Source organism: Pseudorca crassidens, chromosome 1 (assembly GCF_039906515.1).
Source record: "Pseudorca crassidens isolate mPseCra1 chromosome 1, mPseCra1.hap1, whole genome shotgun sequence".
NCBI classification, from domain to species: Eukaryota; Metazoa; Chordata; class Mammalia; order Artiodactyla; family Delphinidae; genus Pseudorca; species Pseudorca crassidens.
In genome coordinates, this window is record NC_090296.1 from 190,175,663 (window position 1) to 190,198,314 (window position 22,652).

The 22,652-nt window shown below is 44.2% G+C and overlaps 1 protein-coding gene across 2 annotated transcripts; it reads right to left on the minus strand.

Annotated features, from left to right (window-relative positions):
- Positions 1-3,291: 3,291 nt before the first annotated feature.
- Positions 3,292-20,646, minus strand: PHYH (phytanoyl-CoA 2-hydroxylase). 2 transcript variants are annotated; one of them, XM_067703606.1, is made up of 10 exons: positions 20,495-20,646; positions 17,019-17,077; positions 15,920-16,030; positions 15,113-15,281; positions 11,807-11,888; positions 10,230-10,411; positions 7,495-7,644; positions 5,475-5,606; positions 4,152-4,220; positions 3,292-3,608 (listed from the first exon to the last, which is right to left on the minus strand). In XM_067703606.1, the coding sequence occupies exons 1-9, from the start codon at positions 20,567-20,569 to the stop codon at positions 4,179-4,181; spliced, it is 1,002 nt and encodes a 333-aa protein (XP_067559707.1). In that variant the 5' UTR covers positions 20,570-20,646; the 3' UTR covers positions 3,292-3,608; positions 4,152-4,178. The 2 variants fall into 2 exon arrangements, with proteins under 2 accessions (XP_067559707.1, XP_067559699.1); XM_067703598.1 differs by lacking the exon at positions 4,152-4,220 and having other exon boundaries at positions 20,495-20,645.
- Between the last annotated feature and the right edge of the window lie 2,006 nt (positions 20,647-22,652).

Below are 22,652 nucleotides of genomic sequence, written 5' to 3' on the forward strand. Positions count from 1 at the left end.
AACAGAGGTGCCCAAAGGAATAGGCAGGACCTTCAAGGGTCTTTACTATCTCTATTCAGGAAGGCAGGATATTTACAAATGGGAAAACCATACTTTCAGGAAATGTATTAAGTGCCAGGTGGTGGTATGTACTATACATACAGGATGGTTACAAGAGTTGAGTTGAAGGAGAGATTAATTCACGTTGTGTTGGGTTAGTAAGAAAAGATTTTGACAGGTAAATTTGAGATGGTTTGAACCGTTGAGCTGTATTACTAGAATTAGCTTTGGGAAATGTTATCATGTTTTGTTGATGCAATCATAAGCTTTTCAAACTCATTTAACCTGTGGTTTAAAAGGGGCAAGCTCAGGGGCTTCCCTGGTGGCACAGTAGTTGAGAGTCTGCCTGCCGATGCAGGGGACGCGGGTTAGTGCTCCGGTCTGGGAAGATCCCACATGCCGCGGAGCGGCTGGGCCCGTGAGCCATGGCCGCTGAGCCTGCGCGTCCGGAACCTGTGCTCCGCAACGGGAGAGGCCACAACAGTGAGAGGCCCGCGAACCGCAAAAAAAAAAAAAAAAAAAAAAAAAGAGGCGAGCTCCAAGCAGATACCAGGAGAAAGGTTTCTGGTTTTCCTATGATTAGTCCCAAATATAGAAAAAGAGGAGCCTTTCTATTTGTTTTGTTCTGTGCTTTGAGTACCTCATATACTCTTTTTAGATGAGTCTCCGGTGAAATAAACATAAGCCCAGGATAAATCCCCTTCCCCCACTGTGAAGCCAGGCTTTTGTTATCTTCCAGGCTTTTCCTTATTCTGCCAAGATCTAGTGATATTCCTATCCCAGCTCATCAGTTTCCAGCGGACATCGGCTCCCACCTTTCCAGGGGTCCCATAAGCAAAATAAGCAGTCAAGTTCATCCTGCTACTGTCTTCGTTCCATACTTGGGCCTGCTACACGGAGTGAATGTGAAAGCGTGGGTAATCGTTAGTCAAATCCATTTCACCTGCCTCCACTAACCAAGGTCGTTTTAATTGTTGCTATACGATGTTTGCCTGAGTTCTTGTCCCAGAACTTGGAGTCAGCTGTGTCTGCTTGGAGGTGAACTGGTTAAGACCGGATAGGACCACCCACCCTCCAACTGGGCATGCGCGAGTCTCCGTTAAGTGACCTTTTGACATCAGGGGGCTGAAGACACCACCCTGGGTCTGTGCAGAGCGCCTGCCTTTTTGAATGCGCAGAGACCTGAGGCTTAGCCACACCTGCGCAGAATAACAGTGATGACCTGACTGCACCTTTCCCCAGTCACCTTTCCCGCGCTCCCCATGCCTCAGTCCGCCCTGCTGCCTTATCCCATAAACAGCCCAAGCCCCTTGCCTTCCAGGAGGCAGATCTGAGGCTTTGTTCTTCCGTCTCCTCCCTGCTGCAGACCTCGGGTCTCAGCATTTCGGCTTGAAAAACTTTTCTAGAAACTGGTGCAAAACGAACCTGGTTCAGTAACAGATGCTTGGATATTTGTTAGATAACTAGTAGGCAAAAGGGACACGGCTAAGATGGGAAATGTTTCCCAAATGACTAGTTGGAGTTCACTCAAAAATGCACAGGGGGGCTTCCCTGGTGGCGCAGTGGTTAAGAATCCGCCTGCCAATGCAGGGGTCACAGGTTTGAGCCCTGGTCCGGGAAGATCCCACATGCCACGGGGCAACTAAGACCGTGCGCCACAACTACTGAGCCTGTGCTCTAGAGCCTGTGAGCCACAACTACTGAGACCACGTGCCACAACTACTGAAGCCCGTGAGCCTAGAGTCCGTGCTCGGCAACAAAGAGTAGCCCCCGCTCACGGCAACTAGAGAAAGCCCGCGCACAGCTACGAAGACCCAACGCAGCCATAAATAAGCACAAGGGAAGTGACAAATTCTGCTGTCTGGTTTTCCTAATGAAGTCTACTTTTTCACATTTATTTTAAATTCAAAATTAGTTGGGGGCTTCCCTGATGGTGCAGTGGTTGAGAATCTGCCTGCCAATGCAGGGGACACGGGTTCGAGCCCTGGTATGGGAAGATCCCACATGCCGCGGAGCAACTAGGCCCGTGAGCCACAACTACTGAGCCTGCGTGTCTGGAGCCTGTGCTCCACAACAAGAGAGGCCGCGATAGTGAGAGGCCCGCACACTGCGATGAAGAGTGGCCCCCACTTGCCACAACTAGAGAAAGCCCTCGCACAGAAACGAAGACCCAACACAGCAAAAATAAATAAATTTTAAAAAGAAAAAAAAAAAACCTTTAAAAAAAATTAGTTGGAAAAGTTTATTGCAGAACAGTGCCCCATACATGCTGTTTACACTGGCTTTCCCTATGTACATTTTATTTCCAATTATTCCATAATCCTTAGACGCTGTCAGGGATTCTCATGTCTTCCCCAGTATCTAGCAAGACCTGAGCTTAAACTGGGTGTTCTTACAGAGAAACTGACAAAAACGGTGAAGCTAGATTTAGGAAAACATGTGCATAGCAGAATGACAAAAACGGGGACTCTTTCTTATTAAAGCTTTAACTAGAATTTTTAAGAATAAGGACTGTGGCTCCTTGCTGCCCTCAGCTGGTGTAGAAATACAGTGCTCTATTAAATCCCCCCAGTCCACACCACTCGAAATCCAAATCAAAAGTATCTAACCATATGGTATTTATTTTTCTCTTTCTGACTTACTTCACTCTGTATGACAGACTCTAGGTCCATCCACCTCACTACAAATATCTCAATTTCGTTTCTTTTTATGGCTGAGTAATATTCCATTGTATATATGTGCCACATCTTCTTTATCCATTCATCCGATGATGGACACTTAGGTTGCTTCCATGTCCTGGCTCTTGTTATAAAGCAGAAACTAACACACCATTGTAAAGCAATGATACTCCAATAAGGATGTTAAAAAAAAAAAAGTAACCATTTTCCAAGACCTTTGAAAGAGGTTAGATTTCATTCGTAAATGCCCAATATGAATTGGCAGAGAAAGTTACCCTGGTCTTCTCTCTTTAGAGAAAAAGGCTTGGAAAGATCCAGTCTTTAAGGAGGTTGGTTGGGCTGGAGAGGCCATGGAAGGAAATCCCGTGTCAGAACATGAGTCTCCACCCACATTTTTACTCCCTGATGCCCTTCTTCGGCCCTCCACTAACTGTGCCTCCAATATTCATTGTTCCAGATTTGAAAAGAAATCTCTCACAACACGAAATTGGGAGGTGGTGGGCTTTGCGTTTCAGAACATTAATCCCTGCTTGGGTAAAGAGCTAATTGAATGAAAGAAACTGATCGAACAGACTTCAATTATGCATCACCTTTATTAGTTGCAACCCCAAGTTTTCCTTAAAACAGTAATATTTCACTTTTACTGATTTTATGCCCATTAAAGCCACGCCACCATGCTGCAGAATTACCTGTATGCAATTAAGTACCGGATCTGTGCACTTTGATTTTGTTAACAAGTGGATAGAAAAGATTACATCATCTCATTGAGAAAAGGTTTTCCTCTGAGACCTTGTTCCATCCTGGTTTTCTTGAAAAGAGTTCGAGCGAAGGGCTATTTCAAAGGTTGATTCTTTCTCCTTTCACGACGCGTGCTCGAAATCTCCAAACATCCTGGAAATAATACCAAACACAGTGACTTTATGGGACACTTTGATTTACCTATTCACCATAAGGCAAAGTAGATTACTAGCATCTACAAGTGGTTAAATACAAAAAAGAAAAAAAAACCATCCACAATGGTCATAACAGTAAATAAAGCACATTCTGAGAGTCCAGTTAATGTCCCTGCCAACATCTAAAATCATGTTTAGTAGCCAAGACAGTGAGTCCCCACTCGTGTCAGTCTTGTTTTACTTGGTGCTCGTGCTGATTACAGGTGTTGGAACTGGCGGTTAAGTCTGGTCACAATACAAACAGTTTAGTACCCAAGCTCCTGCTTTCCTTGGTTATGTTTGCCTGCCCCATTCTGAGCCATGTACCCCTGATTAGATCATTATCATGAAAATGATGTCCTGGGCTACTGGTTTGGGTTTTTTCTTCTTTGTTCCTAATAAAACAACTCAGACTTTCTTGTTTATTTTTGAGCAAACAGCAAGGTATCCTGGGAAGAACGATTTGGGAACTGGACCTGACTCTGAAATCTCCGTCACTTACGTAATTGAGGGCAATCTCTTGAACTCTTCATTTTCTCATTAAGAACTTGGAGCTATAATGACTGCTCCACTGGGTTTTGGTGAAGAAGAGAAGAAAAGGGATATGAACGTGCTTTTGTACCTGACAAAGAACTCTATAGAGAAGTTAGTATTGTTCTTTTAAGTAAAGCCAATGAACTATAGCTGAGAGAGTAACGACAAATAAATACAGGAACTGATTCATTTAGTACAACTGTGACAGCCCTCAGACGTATATACATTTTTTTCCTGCCTTGAAATTCAGGGTGTTGGATGGAAGCTCCAGTTGGCAAAATATGTTGCCTTTGTAGGACATTTAAGTACTGGACAAAGGGAGAAGGACAAGACTTCCAGGATGTGCCAGTGTGAGACCAGAGCATTTTCAGATATGGGATACATTCACAGATTCCAAAGAGAAAAGGGGTTAAGGGTGGAGGAAGATTTGTGCTCTGGGAAGTTGTTTCAGAAGGTGGTACCCTGCCTTTGGTGAGCAAGGCTCTTCAGAGTACTAGAAGGCCCTGAGTTATCATTACACTCAGCCTATTTGGGGGTCATGTCGCCCCCAGAATAGATGCATTTAGTTATCTAATGCACATTTAACAAGTAGGGTCAGGTTCTTGGTTCAGATGCTAAAATGTACACAATCTACGATGCAAATAAGTTTATTTGCCTTGACTGATAACTTGTTGTCGATCAGCAGCAGCATGGAATGTTCACCAGTTAAAAACAAATAATCTGCAGAGAAGGTGTATTAATTAGGGAAGCATATGGAATACCGTCTTACGCCCGCTATGACAAGCATCAGTGATCTCTCATCTCTGCTGCGTGCAGGCTCTCGTCAAACTCCAGATGCAAACTGACCCAAACAAACACTTGCTTGAGAATTGCTTTCTGGGAGTCTTACTGGAATTCCAAATGCATATACTCTCTTTACAAACAAAGGAGGCCTATGATTGACAGCCCAAACCTTTAAACCGTGTGCGTTCAGAAGGTAGCCTTGTCCTCCATTTGCTCTCCCCTGAATATGTTATCTACTTCCTCTCCTACCTGTCCGTTCTGCAACACGACGGCCTGCGTGCCACAGGACAGCCCAGAGACTTACAGAATTCAGGTCTCCCACGCTGGGGAAGGAAGTAGTACAAACAAACTCCACTGTCATTCTCAGGTCTCAGCAATGTTTCCGAAACGAGCTCTAAACCCAAGCATTTTATACTTTCAAATTAAATCAGGTATGAGAATTATTAAGCATCTGAAGAAAAGAAAAAACCAAGATCTTTACCTTGTCATTTCATACAAACATACATACCTTCAGGCTGACGTCTTTCACTCCATGGATTTTACTGGCTATCTCTAAAACTTCCTCTCCAATGTTTTCTTGACTGGTACCCTTCACATCGATGTAGTGGCAGTTGGCATCCGCAAAATGGCAGGAAATTGCCTGTGCAAAGTGAATCGATTCATGTTACAAAAACAAGGACAAACAAACAAAAAACACCCCGTTAACACCAGCAACCTAGCAAGGAGGCTTCTTTTAGAAAGTCAGTTCTGTCACTGAGCGTTCGATTTCTAGACTGAACGCTGTTCCCACGTGTCCTGAATCAGTCTCTTGATGGCTCAGCTGCTTTTTTTTTCCACCCAGCTAAAGGATAATTGAGAATTTACATGACGTTTTTCACTAGCTGTGTTATTTATTTTCCAAAGGTATATACGGGGCAGGGAACAGAATTAAGTAAGTAAGAAGTCTTTAACTTTTTAGCATTTGATTTTTCTAATGAGTGGATACTGCCAAGTCCTACAGAGGAATGTATTGCAGGGTTTCTCATCACCTCAGTTACAGAAGTTACTCAGTTAAGTTTGTAATGAGTTGGTATTTCAATGGCCACAGATGATGGGGTGAAAAAACTGAAAAGACCTTGCAAAGGAAGTAATAGGCAGACACCCCTCTTGAATCAGAAGGATGTTTAAAGTTTGATCGCATTCACATACAATACCCACCTCGTTTCCTTTTGAAGGTAGGATGGAAGTTCCTCGGTTCTCCCCATTCTTGAAGGAGTTATAAACAGATCTAACTTGCAAGGCGGTAGTTAAAACTCACCTTCCTTGTCACAGGTTAGTTGTCTTAGGGTGACTGCACCCATCAGAAGAGCTTCCTACTTTGCCCCAAATATCAAATTTCGAGGCAGTTGAGTCACAAACTTTATTTCCCATGGAAGCCCTAGTGCCATACCAAGCCATACTGGAGCCTGAGGCAACAGGGAAAAATTGTACAGTCCTACCTGTACCCTTTTATGTATTTTTTAATGGTTAATACTTCCCCAAACATTAAAGCAGTTAAAAAATATTGAAAAATTATAAAGTCAGTATATTAAAACACATTATTTCCAGCGTAGTGCCTGTACCCCTTTGCACAGTTCTGAGGGTCATGGTAGTGGAGGGTCTGACCTCGTCTTTAAAATTTTGGCGTTGTGCTCACCATGGATTTTTTGGCATTAATTTTGATTTTTTAAACTACTACATTAAAATATTATGTAACTGGACTGTGGAGTGTTTTGGGTACCCCTGAGGGGAGTGCCTTCTTCCCTCATGCCCATCCCTCACCAGACTCATGGAGCCTGCTGGATATTTGAATGAATGGAAGATGAAATCTGACAACTAACCCTCAGCCTCAGGGGACACAAGGGCTTGTTGTGACAGACTGGAAAACTTCCCTCGGCCCCAAAGAAGCCCCTAATATTTAGTATAAACAGCCATGTCATCATAGGGAAATGGGAGCCCATAGTATCGTCAGATCTGCGGAATCTTAGAGAGGCAAGGAATCTGGGAATTTATGAGAAATTATGTCAATTTTTAATGTAAGCACTGAAATCATGAAATTGAAAACACTGAGGCTAAGGGGTGAAAAACATGGCCATATCTGATTTCCGGGAGGCCAATTCAGACCTTCCTTTGCGATCAATAATATTTTCCCCAGTAGCAATAATATTACAAACGTTCCTCTTATATGAGCTGTACACATCCCAGATGTTCTTATTTGGTATGTCTGCCTTTGTTTTTGCCTCTGAAACCATACGCTAGCAGCTTCCAATTAAGTAAACTCACTCTGAAGCAATTCCATGAATGTTCAGTAGGCTGGGATCCTGAGGTCACCTGGCTCCTTGCTGCTGTGAGCAAGAAAGCGTGACGGAGGCAAATATATTTCCTGCTAAATAAACCAGACTAAAGGGCAGTTTAGTTAAAAGTCACAAATCCTTTAACTTTGAATATATCATGGCACTTTTGTTCCTAACCCGTTCATCTTCAGAAAGAGCTGTGATGTGAATGCATACCTTCCGGAATCCTTGACTTTTGTTCCGACCAGATCCATGGATGAGCAAAGGATGAAAGAAAACGGTGTCTCCTTTCTCCATCAGGAGGTGCACCCGGTCATTATTTTTGTCATAGTCCTGGATCCCGTGGAACATGACGTTAACCCCTCCCTAAAACACGAGAGAAGCCAAGTCCAGATGTGAGGAAGCCACTAATTAAGACCCTATCAATGACTCATCAGGAGAAAACAAAGCTTCTCTAAGTTCTTCCAAGAGAAACAGATAAATAAATTAGATTTAAAAAAACCAAAAAACCTTACATATACCAAAGCTTCTCAGATGACTGGTTTTAAGAAAGCCACATGTTGATGCTAAAATTTTGGACTTTTTAGACCGGATGAAAAATTTGGAATTTCCACCTACCCTTCATTACTGAATTATAAATGAAGATCTAGATCAGCTTTGCATTTTGTGGTAATGCAGGAGACCAGCTTTCCAGGTTAACCCATAATCATTCTTTCCCACCTGGAACTTGGCATAAATCATTCTTCTGTTACTCAGGAGCATCTCTGAGAAGCTAACTATTCTCCCAGACTAGGGGAGAGAAAATACTCAGTTTTTCTGGGCTGAAAAACCACTCATGTCACGTGCAGAGTAAAGAAAGAATAGTAAATTATAACATTATGGGAACTTCCCTGGTGGCGCAGTGGTTAATAATCCGCCTGCCAATGCAGGGGACGCAGGTTCCATCCCTGGTCCGAGAAGATCCCACATGCCACAGAGCATCTAAGCCCGTGCGCCACAACTGCTGAGCCTGTGCTCTAGAGCCCGTGCGCCACAACTCCTGAAGCCCGCGAGCCTACAGCCCGTGCTCCGCAACAAGAAAAGCCACTGCAATGACAAGCCCGCGCACCGCAACGAAGAGTAGGCCCCGCTCGCTGCAACTAGAGAAAGCCCACGCGCAGTAACGAAGACCCAATGCAGCCAAAAATAAATAAATAAAATAAAGAATAATTTTAAAAAATAATAAAATAAATAAAACATTGTGTTTGTTTATAACTATTTTCAAAGTTAGTCACTGTATTAGGTAATGGTTATGTCTTTATGGAAGAAGCTAAAACGAGAAGTGACAAAGTTTGCAAACCTTTATGGGTCTTTGGAGGGTAGCATCCCATTTCCTTTCCTAAGACTATCCCAAATACAAATTCCTTTTGGGGAATGACTACTTTCGTACTGCACTGTATTGGGACTTTGACCCAGTGAGCTTCTCTCCGTGCACAGGGTTGATATGTAACCAAGATAAGCTAATCTGACCTCCCACCGAGGCCGCTTTGAATCTGAGCAGAGGATCGAAGAGACCGGATGTAGTCAGGGTCCACTGCCCATGCCAGGTACCCCACCCAACTGTTCCCGCCGAGCAAGGACTTCCGCTTTCCTTCCCCATCCCCCAACCCCCAACCCCCAGAGCTGGCCAGCTTTCCCACCGATTCTGCCTGCCCCTGCAGCCCTCCAAAACATTCCCTTCGGCTGAAGTCAGTGAAAACCCACTTCTGTTGCTTGCACCAACCTTTCCTAAACCTCAACTTAATCGACGAATTTCAGATTTTATATCAGAATCTAGACTCAAATATTTTCACTTAGCACTAATCCTCAGTGCAAGAATTCTAACTAGGGGCTTCCCTGGTGGCTCAGTGGTTAGGAATCCGCCTGCCAATGCAGGGAACACAGGTTCGATCCCTGGTCCGGGAAGATCCCACATGCGGAGCAACTAAGCCCATGCGCCACAACTACTGAGCCTACGCTCTAGAGCCCGCGTGCCACAACTGCTGAAGCCCATGCACCTAGAGCCCGCGCTCCGCAACAAGAGAAGACACTGCAGTGAGAAGCCTGCACACTGCAGCGAAGAGTAGCTCCCACTCGCCACAACTAGAGAAAGCCCGTGTGCAGCAACAAAGACCCAGTGCAGCCAAAATAAAATTAATTAATATTTTTAAAAAAGAAGAATTCTCACTAGTTGGCACAGAAGTCCTGAGAGCCATATTCTTTACATCGCACAGAACCGTGTCCATTCTGTCTGCCTTAACAACAGGTGCTCTTCCCACCTTGATCATCATTATGGGATTTTTGAGACATTGCCTTATACCTAAAATGCTAAGAGTCTCCTCTCTGGTTTCTCTGCCTCTGGACTCTTATACCTGCAGTACATTCTGTGCCAGACCACAAGGTTATCGCCTTGAAGAACCAATTTGACCTCATCATTCATGGACCCCAAAGCATTAAACAGTCCTCCAGCATCATCAGCTGAATGGATAAACCATGAACAGCCTCGCAACAGGATACCACTCAGTCCTCCCCAGAGCCTCTCTCTGCCCGTCTGTTCAGCTGGAAGGAGATGATCCCACTTCTTTACTGCGAGACCCACCAATCAGGGTGTAAGACTCATGTGGCACTTGGCACACACATCTGGTGTTGCCGCTTTGTGTCTTACCTCTGCACTTAGGCTTCATAATCTCAGATCTTTTATAGCATCACCAAAGTTCCCCACTTTGGTTGGCTTTCAAGCACTTGTTGAAAGAACAAAGACAATCATTTTATCTGACATCCTTGAATTTTCCCTGATTCTTATTCTAAATCCTAGAACAATGTTTTGCTAAGAAAGGAAATGTCATCTTATTGGCAAAGCTCCTTATGTATACTGATGTGAAATCAAAACAACAAAAGATTCTGATCAAGACTCAGCCTCCAGGCAGACTTACCTCCCACTGGGGATAATCGTGTGTCTTCAAGGGGCCTCTGTGTGTCCCTGGGAGCACAACCAGACAGCCGTTGTCCCGGTCGATGTGCTCCATGGCTGTCCAGGCACAAACGATGCTATTGCTGGGCCTGAAGGGGAAATAGTGCAGATCCTGGTGCAAGGGGTGACGGGATGTCTTCTTGCCTAAAACAAAACCTGCTGTTAAAATAAGTAAACTCAAGTCTCAGAATTCTTCTCCTTTGCCTGAAAAACCAGAACAATGACCTATCCCTGCAAAAGCAAACAGATGAAACAATGCTAAAGAAAACCAGCCTCAACAGATAAGCACCAAATTGCAACACTGAATCAGCACAGTGACTGTCTTTTTTTTTTTTTGGCCATGACGCGAAGCATGAGGGATCTTAGTTCCCCAACCAGGGGTTGAACCCATGCCCCTTGCAGTGGAAGCACGGAATCCTAAGTGCTGGACCACCAGAGAATTCCCATCAGCACAGTAACTCTGGATCCTGTCATTCTTTCTGGGCTTCTGGTAGCCAAGGACTACTTTACACTATTTTCTAGCATGCTGTACATATGTCATCACCTCTGTTGTGCTTTATTCCTTCCTAACTCTGGTTTGGGCACAGAGCTTAGTATTCCCAAAAAAAGGCTGATTAATTAAAGAGAGTGGTCAAATCTGAGGTCCTCTGATAGCCTTCAAAGTGCCTGGTACAAAAAAATATATCGTTAATTAACTAACTAAATAAATAAAAGGCCTCTCAGAGGTTTCCCCACCAAACTAGAAGCATTTGGTGTACAATCAATGTGGATTATCAGAGATACTAGGCCCATGTTTACATTTTTCCCTAGTTTTGCCCTCTGAACGTGGTTCCCCCAGGCCACCGGATCTTTCCAGGCAAGACACCCAAGGAGGGAAAGACTTGATGTTAAACTACAGACCTGTCACATAAACCTCTCCCAGCCATCAGGAGGAAGACAAAGTAGAAAAGGATCCAGAATCTCTAGTGGCCGATTTACTACCGCTGGTACAGCTGAATTTCTCAGTGTGGCCAAGAGCCATCTGCATTAGCATCTCTGGGTATGGTTAATAAAAATGCAGATTCCTGGGTTCTGTTTTCTGAATCAGTCTCTCTAGGAGGGAGGTCTTAGAAGCTACATTTTAGCAAGCACAGGAAATTTTAAGAATAACTGTGGTATATGATTTATAAGAATAGTTTTAACTTTGGTAGTAATAGTAATGGCTTTAGATCAGGAAGGCAAAGTCCCCACTCTCATGCATGGGTGAGACTGCTAACAAGGCTGAGAGATGTTGAATAACAGCCTCTGGGGTGTAGGGACAGTCGTGTTTACTGAACTGCATCTTTCAGAAGCCAGATGTGTAAAAACCCAGCGATAACCCTATACTTCAATGTTTTTATGATGTAAGCTATCTTAAGACTTAAATAAAAGTACATATATTCATTGATGCGAAGTTTAGCAGTTGTACACATTGCTATTAGTTAGGACATCAACCTTATGTACTTAAACACTTTTTTTGTTGTTGTTGTTGCTTCTACTTTACAAATAAGAGCTCTTTACCAGAATCTGGAGGTTTGTTTATCAGCATCGTATGCATGGCCATAATATTGGGTCCGGTGAAGCACTCCACATATTTCAGAATCTAAGGGAGAGGGGGAAGAAAGTTCATGAGAAATCAGATACACAGGCAGGTGGCACAAAGTACATCTGTCTATACAAGAACTCAGATGGCAACTGTTTAAAACAATCAATTGATGTTTCACAACCTTGCAAACAAACCATGGAAAAGTCAGCAACTGGAAATCATTGGAAATTTACAACACTCTGAACTAAACAGGCTTTTTGGAGCCAGCTGGAAACTTGCGTACTTCTTCTACAAGAGAGACGTGAGTTTCTGTGAGACACCAACTGCAAAGGGCAGGAATGCCCTTCTTTCCACCAAAGCTGTTGGCAGTTGCCCAGTGAGAAGGCAGCTTCCTTTTCCTTCACGGAGACTCTTCGTAAGAAGGGACCACGAAAGGCCCCGACAGGTTTGCCGCTGTCATGAGTAACCCCGAGGGCAGGAGAACGGGCCTGGAGACCACTTCACAATCAGCATGGCCATTAATTCAACAACTCCCTCCTAAGGTCTCTGAACCAGGCAGAGTGACAGCAAATAGGGACACAACAGTGAACAAGATAAGCGGGTCCCTGCCCCAAAGGAGTTTATATGCTGGTGGGAAAAAAGGTGTTAAACACATAATGACGTGGGCCGATGTGGTTGAGACCCACGCTCCGAGGAATAAGCTGCAATGGAAGCAAGTGACAAGGAGGACCACCTCCTGCATCAGACCCACTAGAAAGGGGTAAAAAGCAGAAAGGACTCAACACTGCATGCCTCCTACCTGCCAGGGGCTTTCTATATATTGACACATCAGCTCGGTTAAGCCTCACAATAGTCCCTGAAAATTAATGCCCCCATTCATTAATAATACTTTGAAATGAATGCCCTACACGAATAAGATGCCTAAGTTTGCAGAGCCAGTTAAATGAAAAAGATGGTATTCAAACTCCCTTTCTGTCTGCCTCCAAAAAACGAAGCACAGTCTACGGCTCTCTCACTATTTGATCTCTTGTGTATAAGGAAAATTGGCAGTTTGAGTATGAAACACTTGAAATGTTACAAAAATCTCAGGAGTCAGGCCTCATGCTTGTTTTTTTAATAAGTTTGTTTTTGTCTTTTTTTTTTTTTGGTATTCACTTAGGCTGCGATTTTCTAAACCTTCGTCATTCAAGAGCCATCCTCACCGTTTCTGTCCTGCTTTGCAGAATTTCCCAATATATTTAGCCAATATTCTCCCTAAATTAAATTAACTCACTTCTTTTACTTAGTTTTTTTTCTTTTTTAAAATATTTATTTATTTATTTTTGGCTGCGTTGGGTCTTCGTTGCTGTGCGCAGGCTTCCTCTAGTTGCGGCGAGCGAGGGCTACTCTTTGTTGCGGTGAGCGGGCTTCCCATTGCGGGGACTTCTCTTGTTGCGGAGCACGGGCTCTAGGCACGCGGGCTTCAGTAGTTGTGGCACACAGGCTCAGTAGTTGTGGCACACGGGCTTAGTTGCTCTGCGGCATATGGGATCTTCCCAGACCAGGGCTCAAACCCGTGTCCCCTGCATTGGCAGGTGGATTCTTAACCACTGCGCCACCAGGGAAGTCCCTCTTTTACTTAGTTTTATCCTGATTAATAATATTCCTGAAATCATGGATTTGAGGTGCTGGTTCATTTTTCCAATACATATTAAAATAAATACCCAGCTATTAAAAGAATGCCTACCTCCCTAAAATCATTTCATGAACCACCAGATACGTGGTTCACATGTTACAGAGGTAGGAAATCTGAAAGTCCCGATAGAGCTCAATCTACTACATGTTGCCTGTGATTTCCAGCTTTTTATCCTCGATCCACCCACACAACTTCCATTTCTATAACAGGACTTGAGGTTGGGAAGCATGCAGGGCTCAGAGGGGCCACTTCTCCTCCCACCCCCAACCCAAGGGGCCCGACATCCCAGGTGGCTCAGCTGTACAGTCTTTCTTCACGAATCAGATTTTTTAACAGCACTTGAGATTATAGTTTCTAGTGAGTACTTTGTGCCAAGTGTCCTTTCAAACCATTCTAAATAAATGGTCATAAACTGTAGTACATTTATGCAATGGAATACTATGCAATAGTTTACAAAGTATAAAGTAGATCCAGAGATACTAATATGGAAAGATGTCTCAGATCTACTGCAAGTGGAAGAACAAAGTGACAACCAGTACGTTCCCTGTCACACAAAAGGTGGGGTTATACAGATATGCTTGAGTATACCTGAAATAATTCTAGATGAATACATAAAAAAACTGAACAGTGAGTGGTGCTGGGGGTGGGAGAGTTCACTTTTCATTTCATGTCCTTCCATAGTATTTGGATATTTTTATAAATATGAACTACTCTTAAAGAATAATTTTTAAAAAACTAGTTTACATTTATTTGTTTGCTTTGTTTTTGGCTGCGTTGGGTCTTGGTTGCTGGGCACAGGCTTTCTCTAGTTGCGGTGAGCAGGGGCTACTCTTAGTTGCAATGCATGGGATTCTCATTGCGGTGCCTTCTCTTGTTGCAGAGCACAGGCTCTAGGCGCGTGGGCTTCAGTAGTTGTGGCTCGGGCTTCAGCAGTTGTGGCTCTCAGGCTCAGTAGTTGTGGCGCACGGGCTTAGTTGCTCTGCGGCATGTGGGATCTTCCCGGACCAGGGCTCAAACCCATGTCCCCTGCATTGGCAGGTGGATTCTTAACCACTGCGCCACCAGGGAGGCCCTAGTTTACATTTAAAAACAAACTCACACCTCTACTGACCAGATCATAAAACAAAATGAAAAAATAAATGGATATTACAGTAAATAGCCTCAGCATTGTCACCCCTGTGGAAGTGCCTGTATGAAGTGTGAGAAAGGCTCTCTTGCTCTCTCTTACCACAGAATTCCTGCTCTCCTTCACCAGAAATAATTAGCAAAAGCAGGATTTCTCAGTCTTGGCACTACTGACATTTTGGGCTGGATAATTCTTTGTTTGCGGGAAGGGGCTCTTCTGTGCATGATAGCATCCCTGGGCCCAAGTAGCAGCATCCCTGACCTCCACCCATTAGAAGCCAACAGGACACCATTCCTCCTGCCTGACAAGCAAACACGTCTTCAGACATTGCCAAATGTCCATCTCTGATTGAGAACCACCACTCTAGGACCCCAGTAGAAAAGGGCTAGATGAAGTAAAAAATAATAATAATATTTCAGAGGCAGGCATGCAGATGGGCAATTAGCTTAAAGAGAAAGAGAACACAAGAAGGCCTTGAACCTCAGGGAGGGTGCAGTATCTGAAGAGTTCCTTATCTTCTTGGAAATCTTGGACCTTGGTGATCACTTTCTCACTTGGCACATACTCTGATTTTGCAATGGTCACATCTCTCATCACCATCAGTCCCAGTGGTTTCACCTCCATTCTGCAGATTCTTTCAAACTCATCCCTAGAAAATTCAATTGGTAAATGATGTCATTACCACAGGCTCCAAGCACCTCCCTGGCCTTGTTCTGTGGAAAGACTCGAAGGTTTGGGGGTGGTTTTTCTGCACCAAGTTGGCCTCTAGCCCCAGGTTGAATAGTTCTGATGGGAGGAAGGAGAAAATGGCCAACTCAGAAGTGCCTGCCTCCTAACTGTGAGGCTGAAACTTGCTCCCAGAGTTCAAATATTCCTTAGCTTGGCAGACCAGTAGGGAAATATTTGTGAGTTGGTTTCATCTGAATGAAAGAGCAAACACCTCCCTAGCACTACAATAAGCCAGGCCCTGTTTAAAGTATTCTCTCTCTATTTTACCTATTTAGTCCTAAAAACAACTCTAGGACATAAGTACTGTTATTTCCCCTGTTTTGCAGATATGGAAACAGGCATGGAAAGGTTAAGGAATTGCCTCATACACACAATGTTAAGCGACAGGGCTAAGATTAAAGCCAGCCACCCTGGCTCGAGCCCAGGTTCTAACAAACCACTTCCTAACAAACCCAATCCCTGAAAAATATCTGTACAGACACAAGCTAATCTTACTCATATTCCCACTATACACATATAATACATATTTCTGTTATATAACAAATAGTGTTACTGTACCTAAAATATTGAATATCAGCATCAGACACCAAATTTTTAATGACAAGAAATCCATTTTCTTCATAAAATTTTCTCTGTTCTAGGCTTAGAATATTATTATCCCGAGTATACCTAAAGGAGAAAAAAACCTCAAGTAAGTCCAATTTAAAAATCACAACCTAACAATATGTATCAAGAACCTGAGAAATGTATGTACTCTTCCACTAAGCATTTTTATTTCTAAGACTTTAAGGAAATAGTCTGAAAAAAATGTTAAAGCTTTAGATCCAAAGCATTAATTACTGTCACCAAGAACTGGAGGAGTAATTAACTCATCATATTATATCCATTCAATGGGACGTGACTCAAGCATTAAAAACAAAGAGCCTATAATAGCATGGACAATGCCTATTAAATTAAAATATGACAACGATGTAAAACCAAGGCACGACTTCTTTAAAAAAAAGACTATAAGGAAGTACAAAAAAAATTTTTACTAGTGATTGCCTTTATGTAATGGCATTACGGATGATGTTTTTTTAATTCCTTCTATTTCTCTGCTTTTAAAATTTATTCTGTAATGAATATGGTTTTTCAGATGGGAAACTAATATATTTTATGTTTTAAATTGTCTAGTTCGTGCATTCACAGAAGAAATCAAAGTAACAAAAATCTGAATAAGTGTACAGCGCACACACACAAACTCAGATCACCCTGTCCATTACTCTGGTTTGGAACTGTGACCCTATGAGAATATTCCACGGAGATCAATGTTTTCCACTTCAAAGGTGATTTTAAGACAAACCAAAGATGCTAGCTAATACATCAGACTAACCAAACGACAGGCTAATTTAAATGAGATATACGATGCCTGAATTTTACAAAATAAGATTATGCACTTTCTCACATTTTTCCCCCTTTCTGAATTTTAAAATACATATAGAAAAAGTCAGGGTCTTCAAAATTTTCCATGATCGTTAGAACAAATCCTGGAAATGGAGGATTTGTATAATGCATTCTCATCGGGCAACATGTATTTTAAATCCTAGTTACCACTAGAAAAAAAAAAAAAACCTTTATATACATTGTATGGTTAAAAATTAAAATTAGATCTACTCACTGGAATTGTTGAGGATGGAAGCCGGCAGGAGAAACAGTCCCTGAAGTGTGGTGCGCTATCTAGGATGTGAATTAAGGCAAATGAAGTAAAGTTTAGGTGTCAACCTTTTCTAGAAACGGTCTGCCCTGGATTGGTTTTCACAAGGGAAGACGGGCTCTAAGTAGTCACCAAGCAAACTGATGACACACGTAAGCTCTGATGCGCTGCTGCTTACCTCATTTCATTTCACAATAGCCTGAGGAGGTGGCTGCAAGCCAGGAGCTTTACTATTCCTGTTGCATAGAGAAGGAACCCTAGGCTGGGAGAGCTCAGTAACTAGTCCAAGGTCACCGAGCAGAAAACAGCTGAGCCAAGACTTCCACACGGTTTTCAGAGTTTCCATCCGTTTCATTCCCCCGGCTATTTCTCCCACCGAACTACTGAACAAATAAAAATGGAAAGGCTCTATTCTAGAAATAAGGAGAAACCTGTGCTATTCAAAAGAGGAACTTAACTTAGTAGGAGTCTAGTCCAAAATATTAGCAATATTGGCTGGTCATTAGAAAAAAAAAGTGTACCTTTATAGAAAATGTTTGCCAACCCTGGCTCAAGACTAGGAGCTGTTGGGACTTCACTGGTGGTGCAGTGGTTAAGAATCCACCTGCCAATGCAGGGGACATGGGTTCGATCCCTGGTCCGGGAAGATCCCGCATGCCGCGGAGCAACTAAGCCCGTGCGCCACAACTACTGAGCCTGCGCTCTAGGGCCCACGAGCCACAACTACTGAGCCCCCGTGCCACAACTACTGAAGCCCGTGTGTCTAGAGCCCATGCTCCGCAACAAGATAAGCCACTGCCTTGAGAAGCCTGCGCACCATAATGAAAGAGTAGACCCCGCTCGCCGCAGCTAGAGAAAGACCACGCACAGCAACGAAGACCCAAAGCAGCCAAAAATAAATAAATTATAAAAGAAACAAAACTGAGTTATTTGTAGTGAGGTGGATGGCCCTAGAGTCTGTCATACAGAGTGAAGTAAGTCAGAGAGAGATAAACAGATATCATATGCTAACACATATATATGGAATCTAAAAAAGAAAATGGTTCTGATGAACCTAGGGGCAGGACAGGAATAAAGATGCAGATGTAGAGAATGGACCTGAGGACACGGGTAGGGGCAAGTGTAAGCTGGGATAAAGTGAGAGAGTAGCATGGACATATATACACTACCAAATGTAAAATAGCTAGTGGGAAGCAGCCGCATAGTACAGGGAGATCAGCTCGGTGCTTTGTGACCACCTAGAGGGCTGGGATAGGGAGGGTGGGAGGGAGACACGACAGGGAGGAGAAATGGGGATATATGTATATGTATAGCTGATTCACTTCGTTATACAGCAGACACTAACACACCACTGTAGAACAATTATACTCCACTAAAGATGTTTAAAAAAAAAGCCCAAAGAACAGGAAAAAATGTTTGCAATCATATATCTGATAGGGGACATGTATCTAGAATATAATAAAGAACTATTACAACTCAATAATAAAAAGATAAATAGCCCAATTAAAATTTGACAAAGGAGGGACTTCCCTGGAGGTCCAGTGGTCAAGACTCCATGCTCCCAATGCAGAGGGCACAGATTCGATCCCTGGTTGGGAACTAAGATCCCGCATGCTGCACAGCACAGCCAAAAAAAAAAAAAAAAAAGAAACACTAGTTGCCTTAGATTTAAGATTTGCAGCAATACAGCCTTTCACAGGCCTCTGAATTACCTATGGTGTCTCAAAAGAAAAAAAAAGTCTATAAAATAAACAACGACTCCAAGAAAAATATGATCCACGTAGCAGAGTATCATTTTAAATATCTTACAGAACTAGAAATTCCTTTTTGTTTTCTATCCAGTAATCACAGATGACTGACTTAGCATCTTGGTTTTTTTCTTCTCATTTTTTTCATTGTTTCTTTAGCTTAAAGAGTTACTTTCAGAATGTCACTTCTCTTAAACATGTTATCCTTTTTGAATGATGTCTTTATATAACTGGGGACAACATAATAGTCAAGGAGATGGGAATTCCCTGGAGGTCCAACAGTGGAGGGCCCAGAGGTTCAATTACTGGTCGGGGAACTAAGATCCCACAAACCACGCGGTGAGGCCAAAAAGAAAACGTCAAGGAGGGGCTTCCCTGGTGGCGCAGTGGTTGAGAGTCTGCCTGCCGATGCAGGGGACACAGGTTCGTGCCCCGGAGCGGCTGGGCCCGAGAGCCACGGCCGCTGAGCCTGCGCGTCCAGAGCCTGTGCTCCGCAACGGGAGAGGCCACGGCAGTGAGAGGCCCGCATACCGCAAAAAAGATAATAGTAAATAAAATAAAATGTATCAGAAACAAGTGCAAACAGATCGCTGGGCCCCATGCCCAGGTATTTTGATACCACAGGTCTGAGATGAGCCTGAGTATCTGCGTTTTTAACAATTGCCCAGGTGACGCTGATACTGCTGGTCCGGGGACTGCACTTTGACAACCACTGCTTCCCTTAAATGACCTTGGTCAGGAGTTTTCATCTCCCCTAGCCTCGACTGTTTTCTCAACTGTAAAATGAGATTACAGAGTCACCTGGGTTCCCTTCATCAGTTTGTGGATGAAATTTTAAATTTACAACGGTTCCGATTCATCAAGGCTTGGAATTCAGCAGAGAGAGCAATAGTGAAAGTAAAAGAAACAGCCAGTAAGATCGTTTTAGGAAAGATTTCAGGATCCTAAATATAGCAGAACAGGCCACAAGGGAAAAAAATCCCAGGCCCAGTTTTCTGCGGAGCTTCCAAAGGTTCGCGCTGAACGAGAACACTTAAACTGAGCAGGCAAAAACAATTCTATAAAGCTACTTGACTTCTATGTCACAGTGACATCTCTCTGGATCCAACGCCCGTAGCGCACACATGCTCTCGGGGATTAACTTCTCAAGGCCTGACCAGGAGGGGACACAGGGCACCCAGCCCTTCTCCAGGAGACAGTGTTAGCTCCACGGGGCTCCCCTGGAGAAGCAAGAGCTGCTCCGCCCTGAGAGGACTCCGTGGCTCCTCCAGGTAGCTCGGCGCCCCCGTTTACGGTCTCGGTCTCTGGGCAGCCGCGGCCATCAGGCGCGGCCAAGTGCAGAAAGCGACAAGGTAGCAGAAAGCAGGCCCGCTCGGTAACGACTTCCCCCCCGCCCCCCCCGCCCCCAAAGCCGGGGAACAGAGGCCCTGAGGGCCCGGACGGCTGCAGCGACGCCACTCCAGTCGCTGGGGCCAGCAGTCCCGGGCCTACCGGGCGGGCCGGTCCCCTCTGGGGCATTGGGGACCACCGGCTCCTGGGGTCGCACCTATCCTCGCCCCCAGGGCCCGGAAGAGACGTGACCATTCACGGGGACAGGCGGCGCGGAGCAAGGAAGAGCCAGCGCGGCGGCTGTGTGATGCGCCCTGATAGCCACCACCCTTCCAGCTCGAGACCCCCGCACCCAAAGGATACGACGGCCCCGGCCGAGCGGCCGCCGAGGTGTCGCAGCAAGACGCGCAGGCGGGCGGAGGCGCGATCCTCGTCCATGGCATCGGGCGACGGAACCGGTGGCCCGGCCTGGGCCGCACTTAACTCCGCGGGCGACCCCGCCTCCGCGCGGCGGGCGGGGCTTGGCACGGACGCAGCTCAACCGGGCCGCGGGGCTCGGGGAAGCGCCGCCTCCGGGGAGCGGCCTAGGGCGCTACGCGCAGCTTCACATGGCGACCACAGCGTGGGGTCGCTGCCTGCGCACCTTGCTTCTAGCGGATCGCAGAGGTCATCTTTGTCGCACAGAGCAGGAAGCTAGTCCCCAAGGGCTCGGTCACTAGGGTAAGATCAACCAGGAGGAAATCCAGCCAGAACATAACATGCTTAATGGCATAGTTTCCACTTATTTTATGCTGTATGACTGATCCTTCCACTAAACTGCTGAAGGAATAAAAATTCAAATGTTCAGCCCTAGAAGCAACATGTGCTTTCCAAAAGAGACCTTTAATTTAGTGGGAATCCAGTCCGAAATATTAGAAACAGTTTGGTCATTTTTAAAAAGTGTAATAAATGATTGTAGGAAATGTCTAAACCACGGTCTAGTATAACATTTTTTATTTTTTTGGCGGGCCACGCAGCATGCGGGATATTAATTCCCCGACCGGGGATGGAACCCCTGCCCCCTGCAATGGAAGCGCGGTGGGTCCTAACCACTGGACTGCCAGGGAATTCCCTAATTTTAAATTTAGTAAAGAACCAGAATTTTTTTTTTCCCCCAATGGGATGAGTTTGGGGATGAGTGTGTGAAACCATCACCACCATCAAGGACATAAACATCCATCGCCTCTCAGTTTCCTCCCACACTGTTTATCTCATTTGTGTGTGTGTGTGTGCGTGTGCGTGTGTGTGTATGTGTGGTAAGAGCACAACACAAGATCTACACTTCTAGCAAATGTTAAGTATGGGATGAAGCATTTTTAGCTACAGGCACTATGCTGTATTGCAGATCTCCAGAACTGTTTTCTCTTGCATACCTGAAACTTTGTACCCACCTCTCCATGTCTTCCTCCCATATGCCCTGGTAACCATCATTCTCCTCTGTGCTTCTATGAGGTTGACTTTTTTTTTTTTTGAGGTTGACTCCTTTAGATTCTACATAGTAGTATCATGTAGTATTTGTCCTTCTGTGATTAGCTTATTTCACTTAGCATTATGCTCTCAAGGTTTATCCATGTTGTTACAAATGGCAGGATTTTCTTCTTTATTAAGGCTGAATAACATTCCACTGTATGTATATACCGCGTTATCTTTACCCATTCATCCATTGATGGACACTTAGGTTGTTTCCATTATCTTGGCTATTGTAATAATGCTGCAGTGAACATGGGGGTGTATGTATCTCTTTGAGATCCTGATTTCAGTTCATTCGGATAAATACCTAGAACTGGGGTTGCCCGATCATATGGTAGTTCTATTTTTAATTTTTTTGAGGTACCTTTATAGTGTTTTCCATAGTGGCTGTAAGAGCTAGAAATTCTTTCCATAAGATCTCTTTTCCATCTAGTATCTACAGATGACTGGTTAAGAATGTCCTTGGGGTTTTTTCCTCTCATTTTTAAATTGTTTCTTTATCTTAAAGAGTTACTTTCAGAACGTCTCACCTCGTAAACATGTTTTGATTTCTTGATGATGCCTTGATACAATGTGGTGAAACTGCCGTAGTCAAGGAGAGAAGTAGGACTCAGAATTACTGTAAGCTGCTGCCTGTTTTCTCCAAGGCAGAAAGGAGAAAGGACTGTCTTTGGGCTTCCACCTCTGGATTCTTTATTCTCTTTCCATGATTCCTCCTTACCCACACTCCCAGATTCTTTTACTTAACAGGAGGGCCCTGGGCCTTCCCTTATTAGCTCTTAACCTCATTCCCCTCAAACTTCTCATCCCGTGGCTGGAACCTGACCCTGAACTTGTCGACTGGATCTTTAAGGGTTTCCAGGAGATATACTTGTGTTTATCATAGTTTGAAACGAAGTATCTGGCCTTTGATAGGTACACGAAAGAAAATCTGCATCTTTCTGAAACTTTCTGAGAAAAACCCCGACGGAACGGGAATGGTCAAATAGGTATCTCCTTACTGCCCTCGCGT